General features: G+C 45.6%; 1 protein-coding gene across 2 annotated transcripts; it reads left to right on the top strand.

Annotated features, from left to right (window-relative positions):
* Positions 1 to 6,199: 6,199 nt before the first annotated feature.
* Positions 6,200 to 10,555, top strand: S1pr1 (sphingosine-1-phosphate receptor 1). Of its 2 annotated transcripts, none has more exons than NM_017301.2 (2): positions 6,200 to 6,260; positions 7,898 to 10,407. In NM_017301.2, exon 2 carries the CDS (start codon positions 8,063 to 8,065, stop codon positions 9,212 to 9,214), a length of 1,152 nt encoding a protein of 383 aa, NP_058997.1. In that variant the 5' UTR covers positions 6,200 to 6,260; positions 7,898 to 8,062; the 3' UTR covers positions 9,215 to 10,407. The 2 variants fall into 2 exon arrangements, with proteins under 2 accessions (NP_058997.1, XP_008759681.1); XM_008761459.4 differs by lacking the exon at positions 6,200 to 6,260 and adding an exon at positions 6,334 to 7,486 and having other exon boundaries at positions 7,898 to 10,555.
* The last annotated feature ends 515 nt before the right edge of the window (positions 10,556 to 11,070 follow it).

Below are 11,070 nucleotides of genomic sequence, written 5' to 3'. Positions count from 1 at the left end.
GGCTGGGGAAAAGCTGTCATTCTGGAATACTGAGAAGATCTCAAATCTACCTATAGGAAAGAAGAAAGTAGATATGTCACATTCTGCACTCAGGAAGCTTTAAAACTAGAAATTAAAAGACAAAAGAGTGAAACCTCCAATTCTCAGGGGAAATATGTATATGTATATGTATATGTATGTGTATGTGTATGTGTATGTGTATGTGTATGTGTATGTGTATATATGTATATGTATATGTATATGTATATATGTCATGTAGAATTTGAAACATTACAGCACAAGCATTGTCTTTAAGAGTAAATCAGTCAACATTTCAACATGAAACATTTTTTTAGAAACTTCAGCATGGCAAAAAACATCTATAAATGTCATTAAATACTACTAATAAAATTATAGACATATAAACTAGGACTAAGGCACTTTCCCAATGGCCGTCCACAGGTCTCTGCCTATGGGACAAGGAGAGCTGAGGAGAAGAGAGCTCCCAAGAAGGAACACTTTTTTTTTTACAAGATAAGTACTCTTTAATGTTTTCTAAAATATGCACACATTGGCTCAATCGAAAATGATTTTTCCAAGGCCAGAGATAAGACTCAATGGATAAAAGTACTTTCTGCTAAGTCTGCCTAGTGAGTCTGATCCCCAGGAATTACTTGATTGCAAGGAGCTGACTTCCTCAAGCTGTCCGCTGACATCTGTGCTCATACTGTGGCATCAGCATCCTCCCCAACAACGTGTGCATATGAGAAATAGAATAGAATGACTGTTGTAAAACCAGAAAGAAATGAATGAGAAGTTGAAAATGAGATGTGAAGATGTGTTCTGTCGTTGAGGCTACCACAGGAAACCCGTAGTTTTAAAATGACTTAAAGAGAAGAAATATCACTCTCTGCTTCTACAGATGAGGGAACATCTTCCGGGAAGTTCATGGAGGGACTGTGGTGCGGCTTGCTGGCGGCGAGCTTATTGACATCCGAGAAAGCCCTGATTTGAGCACAGCACATCTTTGCTTACCACCAACTGCAGATACAGCACGTTAAAGGAAACCGTCCAAGGACATAGACAGAGCTCGAAATGTCAGTCGTAAGGGTGAACCCTACTCTGTCTCCAGGGCTCCACTGTCCTTATCTATGTAGTTTAGACTGTTGGCCAGCAAGAAGATATATAGTGGACCCTTGGATAAGCAGAAGACATTGAGGTGTTGGTATAAGAAACACAGAGATGCTGACAAAATTTGAAGTTTGAAAGTCATCAGAAACCAAATCTAGACATGTTGGCACATTCCTGTAACTCCAGCACTCAGGATGGAGGCAGGAGGTTCTGGAGGCAGTGTAAGGTTCTGTGTCAGAAGAAAAGAAAGAAAAGAGAAGAAAAGAAAACACACACACACACACACACCCCACACACACAGAGAGACAGAAACACACAGAAAATGAGGCCAGTGTAAGATTCTGTGTCAGAAGAAAAGAACACATGCACAAAGAGAGAGAGAGAGAGAGAGAGAGAGAGAGAGAGAGAGAGAGAGAGGAGAGAGACAGAGACAGGGACACAGAGACATAGATAGAGACAGAGACATGAAAATATCAGAAACCAAGCTGTGCCAGAGGTCTGGTGAGCAATTACTGCTCTTCCAGAGGACACAAGTTCTGTTCCCAGCACCCACGTGGGGCAGCTCAGGACATCCTGTAACTCCAGCTCCAGGATATCTGATGTTTTTCTCTGTCCTCCATGTGAACCCCTATGTACACGTAAATAAAACCAAAAATAAATCTTTGGGGAAAAAAAACTAACCAAAAACTGTTTACAAGAGGGAGGGAGCAATGGAGTCTTAGGAAGTTTGAGGGAGGCAGTGACATAGAAAGAGTTTGCTTTAAAAGAGTAAAATTAGTTCCACTTCTCAAGCAGGTGGGAAAGTCATGCTGGGGGCAGCTTCAGTGACGGAGCTGGAACTCAGAGAGAGGGAGAGTGATGTGATCATAGGCTTTCTCTGTGACTTGAGAGACTGGCTATTTTCCTATGAACACAGGAGAAAGAAAGTTTCTCTTCCCTGGGTCTTGAGAGGCAGGATGAGTTGAAAAAATCACCCTGAGTAAATAAAAAAGTGAATAGTTAGAAATTAGCAAAGAGAACACATGATTGGCTGCCTTACATCTGAGTCCCTGGTGAACGAACATTTATTTATTTATTTGTACTATATAGCTTAAATTTCACATGCTATTTCATTTGACAACTCTTAAGGAAAAACACTGAAGGATAGGGAAGCCACTTGGAAATTAGAACCCTGAAGTGGAGCCACCTTAAGGGGAACTGGACACAGCAGATGTGTGACCTTAAGTGTGTCCTTAGTAAGGTGGGAACAAAGGGAGTGGCTCCCAGACAGAAAAAGGGCTAGAGTTATGGCCAGGAATTAGCTGGAGGACATAGTTCTTAGCACTGTCTTCAACACATAGGTCTTAAAGGGTGTGGGGCTAGAAACCTGGAATTTACCAGAAAGCTGTGTCTAGGAACAGCTTTGCTGGGTTTTCTCATTTGCCCACCAGTCTTACACATTTTATATCCCAGAGATGTATGATGATGGGAGACCATTACCAAATCATCATTTGCAAGACATCTGTGTTCTTTATAATACTTGGCCAGGCCTGTCTGTGGTCCTCAGCAATAGTATGTACCACAGAAAAGATTCCCGCCAGGTAATTCTTTGGGATACTTGAGGCTTATTTTAGTGGTTTGGGGGGTAATGATTCTCCAATCGTCTACGATCATGTTGCACATTAACCGATACGCATAATATACCTGGGGTCCACGTTTCTTGTTTATAAAATTAGAAAAATAATAGTACCTAACCCTAACTTATAGGTGTTAAACTGTAAAGATGTGTGTGTGTGTGTGTGTGTGTGTGTGTGTGTGTGTAATTTAGAATCTGATTATAATTACCGAAAGCACACATTTTCTTTCGGTCTATAATGAGGGCACTGAGAAGCGTCAGATAACATTCATTAGGAGATAGCTAAGTTGGTGGAGTACTTGCCTAGCTCGCATAAAGCCCGGGTTCAGTCCTCTGTACTGTGCAAACATGAAGCCAGGTGTGGTGGTGCATGCCCTATAATACTGACACTTACACGTGGAAACATGAGAATCAGCCACTGAGATCGTCTATGGTGAATAGGAGTGAATTTTGAGGCCATTCTGGGCGACATTAGATTCTAATACCTCTAGCTACAAAGACCTTATCTATATATGGGCAATATCAACTCTTGGTTGTCAATCTGGAATCCGCTAAAACCCAAGCAGCTGAGCATGCCTATGAGGGATTTTCTGGACCTGATCATTTGGAGTGAGAAGACCCACCACGAATTTAGGGCACACCCTTTGGTGGTAGCCCTCCTAAAGGGACATGGATGAAGGAAGCTTTTGCTCTTTTGTTTTTTGCCTGTTCGCCCTCACGCTAGCTGACAAGTTCATCTGTCCTGCTGCCGAGGTATCCCTTCACCACGGCTAGGACCTACGTCTTCAGGACCCCAGTGGAGACCGATGAACAGCAGTTCTCTAGGTCTCCTCTAGCATTCCGGAACCAGACTGGGATTGATGATTGATCTCCAGCTCATGAACTGGTGGGTTACTAGATGCTTGGCCTTTCTGTCAGGACATAGCCACTGTTGGACTAGCCAGCCAGATCACCATCAGTTCTGTTCCTTCACAGAACCCTGGCTATACAATATGTTTATCTTTCCTTTTTCCTTTCTTTTCGTTTGAGACCAGGTCTTACTGTATAGCCCTGGCTAGCCTGCCCGGATCTAACTATGTAGACCAGCCTGGCTTCAGGCTTACAAAAATCTGCCCTGCCTCCACCTCTGGAATGCTGGGACTCAAGGCATTTGTCACCTTTAGTCTACCTTTTCTTTTCACAGTACTGGATATTGAACCTAGGGTGTTGCAGGAAACAGTCTACCTCTGCAATATACCCAAGCCTTTGGTGTGTGTGTGTGTGTGTGTGTGTGTGTGTGTGTATCATGCACGTGCATGATACAGTCTCAAGTACCTCAGGGTGGTCTCCAGCTCACTATATAATAGCTGAGGGGAACTTTGAACTCCTGATCTTCCTACCTCTACAAATTCTGAGATTGACATTCACCACTGTTTAGCCGAGTGTGATAACCAAAGCTTGTGAGGCTGAGGCAGCAAGATCTCAAGTTTGAGGCAGCCTTCCCTACTTATGGAGGCATCACCTCACACACCCCACCCCCCATAAAAGCACCCACTGTATACATTAGTAACAGGTTACACACATGTAAAGACAAGTACAATCAGAAGTACAAATTTAAGGAGTCCAAGTGAAGAGGTCTCCTCTGTTCAGGAAAGTAATTTGGAATTTTAAACTGACTGACAGCATTTGAGCAGGCAGGCAAGACACCTTCAGTCTGGTCACCTGGCTCTGCCACATCGTACCGGGGTGATCTACAGGTCTCTCAGGCTGAGGATTTCTCCCATGGATAGAGTGGCCCATGCTGCTCCGTTGTTTCACAGAACAGTGTTCATCACATCTTGGGACAGCAAGGTGCACAGTTCCTTAAAACCCCCGTAAATGGTGGTGGGAGGAGGGCAGCTAACTCCTTGCCTCTGTAGGACTTATCTCCTCTTTCAAATGAAACAAGTCTCAACCCCTGTCTTTTCTGGAGGAGACTGGATGACTCTTTTCTTGGTTTTCATATTGTTTTGCAAGTTCTGTAGTTTGTGGGTATGTAAGGTGGGAGGCTGTTGATGAGAGCTTCTAGGCAAATGTGAATTAACAGTTACTTTTTTTTTTTTTTTTTGCAAGCTCATAAAATCCCAGAAGGTAGGGGTCTGTTGTTTGTTCCTTCAGTCTCTCTTGAGTCATTCAGGTACAGGGTGTGTCTGTTAATTGAAACTGCACAGCAGAGGAAGTTTTGTGATCACATCTGCTCAGGGTGGGAAGGCAGTTCGACCAGGGGACTTGGGTGGAACCTCTTTTTAACACTAGAGCAGACAAGGCATAAAGGCCCCGAGTCTGTTACTCAAACAAATCTGACCAAGGCCACTTTAGCCTCAATCTAGCAACAGAAAAAATGTGGGCCAGGTACGACTCTTTAGATTTGGGGGTCTCTTAGCTATCTCTCAAGTAGACAGGGAGAGAAGAGTCATCCAGCTTTAACCTAGGGGCTGTAGGCGCTGGCCTATGAAAAGCCAGGCAGTCCTTTTCCTTGTTGAAATTCCTGGACTGCCTGATTGTTTAAATCTCTGAGGCCAGGGCAACAGCCCACCTCCTCAAAGGCCTCTACGCTTCCCAGAATCTGGGGCACACCGCCTGGCTTTGCGCTCAGCTGAGCGAGGGGAACCCCCGCTCTACACCAAGCACAGCACTGGCCCACTTCACCGTGCACCCGGGGAAAGCCACTTTCTGCCCACCAGACCGCAAGTTTCAAGGCTTCACCAGGATCGGACTGGAGGGGGAGGAGGAGGAGAACTGCAGCTTTTCTGTGCCTGGAGGCTGCTTGCCTCGGACCTCCCTCTCTCGCAGTCCCTTCTCAGGATCTCCTCCCGGTGGCTTGGCGGCGACTCTCTGGGCAGTGGCTCGGGTTTCCCCTGACCTCGTGGAAGTGGACCCCAGGACACCGGTCCATTCTGATTACACCGATCCTCAGAGCTATGGGATCGGGGGCCAGGAAGATCCTCTACGAGACACAGGCTTGTCCTCTGTCCTCTGTCCTCTAAGATTTTAAACGAAGAAAAGTTTTCCCAGGGATCTTCCTGTCTAGTTTTGGAGTCTTGTCCCGCGCCGGAGACTGCGGGTAGCTGGCTAGAGGCGTGATTTGTGAATTAGAATTTAGGGGCTGCCAGGCTCCGCCCCTTCTCTACTGGTTGGGGCGGAGGGGTTCCTATTCATTTCGTCTTATTTCAGTCACTCTGCCCCAGATCTTTCTGGGAGGCTGCTTCTCAGCAGCCTGGACCCGGAGGGGCCCCCTGCCGCTGGCAGAGCGCGGAGGAGTTAAAGGCATTAACCCCTCCCACTCCCTTCCTAGAGGAGTCACCCAGCCTCGGCGGGGCGCTCAGAGACTTCGCCTTGCAGCGGGCAGCTCAGGCAGGGCTGGCTATTGGAGTGCACCGCCGAGGAGGGAGGGGATCCCAGCTCTGAGAACTTTGTGAGTGTGCTGGTCTCCGTCAGTCGCCGACAGCAGCAAGATGCGGATCGCGCGGTGTAGACCCGGAGCCCGGCGGACGCAGCTTCGTCCCGCTTGAGCGAGGTAGGGGGTTGTGAGCCTCGCAGGCTTTGGCGCGGGCTGCAGGGCGTCCAGGTGTCGAGGAAGAACCTTTAAACCCGAACTAAACAAACAAAAACTTTAGGGAAACCAAACCAAAGCAAACCAAACCCAGGCATCACCAGGATGCTACGGAGCCCATCTTGACTGACTTCTTCTTGGGGCACGGAGTTTATGAAGTTTGAAAAAGATTAATTTCCAAATTATAGGAAAGACTGAGGGAGGGCCGCTGGAGAAGCTGCGGTTCATCAGAACAGAGAAAAGGGGAGACGCTTATTTTGGGAAATCCTATAGACGAAATTATCAGGCATCACGCCAATGGTTTCCATTGCCTGAGAGTGGACTTTGCAGCATTAGAGTGGGGAAATGTGGAGTTTCGTAAGCTTTTGTCATAGAAATGACTTCAATGTCTCTAGGTCCCCCCTCCCTTCATTTGATATCGCGTTGATCAATTACCAAGCAGACTTTAGAGTACTTAATTAGCGCTGTGTGTCCAACTTAATTAGTGCTGTGTGTCCTTCCTTTAGGGATTGGTAGTTCTGTGAGAGGAGGCAATGTTAGGGTGTGGGGAGCTAATGAGGTTAAAACTGCCCATGCAAATTTAACAGTATATGTTCCTGGAAATTTTATGTACCTGAAGTTAGAACAAAGTGGCATGTTTCGTTATCGCTAGCAGGATGACTTTTGTGTGCATGCAAGTGTTGGCTAAAGTTAAAACTCTGAAGCAATCAGTTCATGTAGAAACTTCGAAGATTTGCTGCAATCTCTTAGGAGAGCTTCTCAATGAATATCTTTAAACGTAGTAAATTGACTCGTGGGGAGATTGGGTGGGGTGGAGGAGTAAAGAAAAAATTAAAAAGAAGAATAGGCAGTTGCTTCACGGAGGCGCCAAGCTCTTTCCTGTTTACTTCGAGGCCTGGCGGCCCACACCTCTGACCAGACCCTCAGCACACCTGCTCACAGGGAGTTATTAATAGAGCCCAGAAAATGACTTACTTGTCAAATGGCCCTCCTACAAAGCTACTTTCTTGCAAGGCAATGAGAAGGTGGGCTGATCTCTTTGAGTGGTGTGTGTGTGTGTGTGTGTGTGTGTGTGTGTGTGTGTGTGTGTGTGTGTGTTGTGTGCGTGTGTGTGTCTCGGGGTATGCATGTCTGCACTGTACCAGAACTGGAAGTTGGTGACTTTTGTGAGAAGAGGCCCTTAGCTGGTGGTGAGCAAACAGCATACATGGTGATCTCTTGAAGGAATCTCAGGGCTGGACACTGAAGGTGGCAGTGCTAGTTGGAATGGCGTGGGATCGAAAACTGGAATGGGGAGCTGTTTCCCATTCTCCTCTTGGTGGATTTAGTGACCCAAGGGAAGGTTTTGTCTACTCAGAGTCTGGGTACATTTTTGTCTTTGTTTTCTACCTCTCTTTCTAACTTCATTTCTCTTTTGTTTGCTTATTTTTGTTTTGTTACTAGAAATGATAGTTTGAGTAAAAACAAAAATCCTCCCTATGCTCTGGCCAAGTTTCCTTAAAACAAATCAACAACAGAATTGGAGCGATGCCTTGACTAGAGTGAATTATGCTAGTGTGCTGGGCATTTTCCCTGACTCTTTTCTTTGTAACTTGTTTAAGGCTGCTGTTTCTCGGAGGCCTCTCCAGCCAAGGAAAAACTACATAAAAAAGCATCGGATTGCTTGCTGACCTGGCCTTGCTGTAACTGAAGGCTCGCTCAACCTCGCCCTCTAGCGTTTGTCTGGAGAAGTACCACCCCGGGCTCCTGGGGACACAGTTGCGGCTATGGTGTCCTCCACCAGCATCCCAGTGGTTAAGGCTCTCCGCAGCCAAGTCTCCGACTATGGCAACTATGATATCATAGTCCGGCATTACAACTACACAGGCAAGCTGAACATCGGAGTGGAGAAGGACCATGGCATTAAACTGACTTCAGTGGTGTTCATTCTCATCTGCTGCTTGATCATCCTAGAGAATATATTTGTCTTGCTAACTATTTGGAAAACCAAGAAGTTCCACCGGCCCATGTACTATTTCATAGGCAACCTAGCCCTCTCGGACCTGTTAGCAGGAGTGGCTTACACAGCTAACCTGCTGTTGTCTGGGGCCACCACCTACAAGCTCACACCTGCCCAGTGGTTTCTGCGGGAAGGAAGTATGTTTGTGGCTCTGTCTGCCTCAGTCTTCAGCCTCCTTGCTATCGCCATTGAGCGCTACATCACCATGCTGAAGATGAAACTACACAACGGCAGCAACAGCTCGCGCTCCTTTCTGCTGATCAGTGCCTGCTGGGTCATCTCCCTCATCCTGGGTGGGCTGCCCATCATGGGCTGGAACTGCATCAGCTCGCTGTCCAGCTGCTCCACCGTGCTCCCGCTCTACCACAAGCACTATATTCTCTTCTGCACCACCGTCTTCACCCTGCTCCTGCTTTCCATCGTCATCCTCTACTGCAGGATCTACTCCTTGGTGAGGACTCGAAGCCGCCGCCTGACCTTCCGCAAGAACATCTCCAAGGCCAGCCGCAGTTCCGAGAAGTCTCTGGCCTTGCTGAAGACAGTGATCATTGTCCTGAGTGTCTTCATTGCCTGCTGGGCCCCTCTCTTCATCCTACTACTTTTAGATGTGGGGTGCAAGGCGAAGACCTGTGACATCCTGTACAAAGCAGAGTACTTCCTGGTTCTGGCTGTGCTGAACTCAGGTACCAACCCCATCATCTACACTCTGACCAATAAGGAGATGCGCCGGGCCTTCATCAGGATCATATCTTGTTGCAAATGCCCCAACGGAGACTCCGCTGGCAAATTCAAGAGGCCCATCATCCCGGGCATGGAATTTAGCCGCAGCAAATCAGACAACTCCTCCCACCCCCAGAAGGATGATGGGGACAATCCAGAGACCATTATGTCTTCTGGAAACGTCAATTCTTCTTCTTAAAACCGGAAGCTGTTGATACTGTTGATTCTGGCTTCATCACTCACTACCCTAGCATTTCAAAAACATCTCTCTTTCTCCACTGCTGCAAGGAAGAAGCAGCCGGGAGCCTGAGAGAGGGAGGGAAGGGAGAATGTGCGGCTTGGTGATACCATGTTGTAGGTAGGTTATGATTATGAACAATGCCCTGGGAAGGGTGGAGATCAGGTCTGGCCTGCAGAGGGTTTCCTGCCCCCACCCCTTTCCCCAATACCCCGGAGCTTTGATTTTGCACTGAGCCAAAGGTCTAGCATTGTCAAGCTCCCAGAGGGCTCATCTGGCCCCTCCTCAAAGACTAAGGTCCCAAGAGAAAGTGTCCCGTGAGTTTTGAGATGTGCTCTCTCACTGTAATGACAAAGTGAATATGTGCCCTTTAGCTTGGTTGGGTGGTGTGCACGTCCCCACCCTCCATTTCTTCTCATCCTGTCTCCCCGCCCCACCCCTTCTTCATATTCTTTTACTTTATATCTTAACTGCCTGATCTTTGTTCATCAGAAGGAGGTTGTAGAGGGGTGTATTCCTTGATTGTCTCTAACTAGCAGGCTGTTGACTGGGAAGACTGTTTGCTGAGGCCAAAGTTTCCATGGAAGGTGGATCAAGTTGTCCGGGATTTGGTAGGCTGTCTTTAAGATGAAAATGTATTGTTCCTTATTCCTCATGTGTTCCTTATTTCCATTACAACCACATTGGACATGTGTTTGTAATGGAAATAACGAAGTCTACTCTATTTGTAATTATATTGACCAGGATCTTAGGAGATATGGGTAAAGAAAAAAAATGAGGTGAAATCTGAGGGTTACTTGTGTAAAACAAGAGCTGTTGCTTGATGTCTTTCTCTAACCCCTACGAGCATCTTTGGCACTTTTATTGGTTATTTCAGAGTGTTGTGTGATCTGTGTCAACCAACTGGTTGTATTTTGTTTAAAGAGCAGTTTCTGATTTTCGAATGTACTTGCTTCTTTGAGGTCATTTTATTGAATTTCTTCCTAACCTGTGTTAACACCATTGAATGTGTAGTTCTTAAGAAAATGCCTCCCTTTGTACCCAAAAAAGCATTACTTTAACTGACAGGGAACATCAGAAATTCTTTTCTTCAGTTGTCCTTAGGTATTGACCCTGGATGTAAATGATACAGAGAATAAAAATATATTACTGTCTTTTTAGTATTGTTTTCAGTGCAATTAAACCAAGAAATGTCTTTTTTTTAAAAAAAAAATAGTATTTAATAGGTTCCTGACTTTGGTGTGTCATTTTGCACATAGCTTTATCAACTTTTAAACATTAATAAACTGATTTTTTTAAAGATTCTTTTGTGAAGAGAACTTTTTGAAAAATCATTCACTGAGATACCTCTCGATTATGTGGCTCTTTGGAATTAAAGGTAAAGGTTCAATTCAAAAAAAGTTAAAAGAAGTTAAAAGCTTTTACTTTGATAAACTAGGGTATGGAAAAAATGTGGTTTGTTTAGAAACCACTCTAGCTTTTTCAGGAAGAGAAACCTCAATAAATTAGCATTAGAGACATGTGGGGAATAAGAGAAACACCATCAACCTTCTAAAGACCACAGCAAGTAAGTGTCACTATTTCGATTTTAAAGTGCAGTGAGGCTAAACAGAACTAAGTGTGATGATCCTAAAATACAGCTTTCTGAAATTCAACAATGGATTCTTAAATCTATTTTAAATTATGACTAAAATGAGCAGTTCAAATGCTGCAACAAGAGTATGCATAGCTGGCCTTTCATCAACATGCTGAGAGAGAGAGAGAGAGAGAGAGAGAGAGAGAGAGAGAGAGAGTGTTAAATCGGTCAGTGCTTTGTA

This window comes from Rattus norvegicus, chromosome 2, assembly GCF_036323735.1.
Source record: "Rattus norvegicus strain BN/NHsdMcwi chromosome 2, GRCr8, whole genome shotgun sequence".
Classification (NCBI taxonomy): Eukaryota; Metazoa; Chordata; class Mammalia; order Rodentia; family Muridae; genus Rattus; species Rattus norvegicus.
Note: the sequence above shows the minus strand (reverse complement) of the source record. Positions and strands in the feature narration are given on the sequence as shown.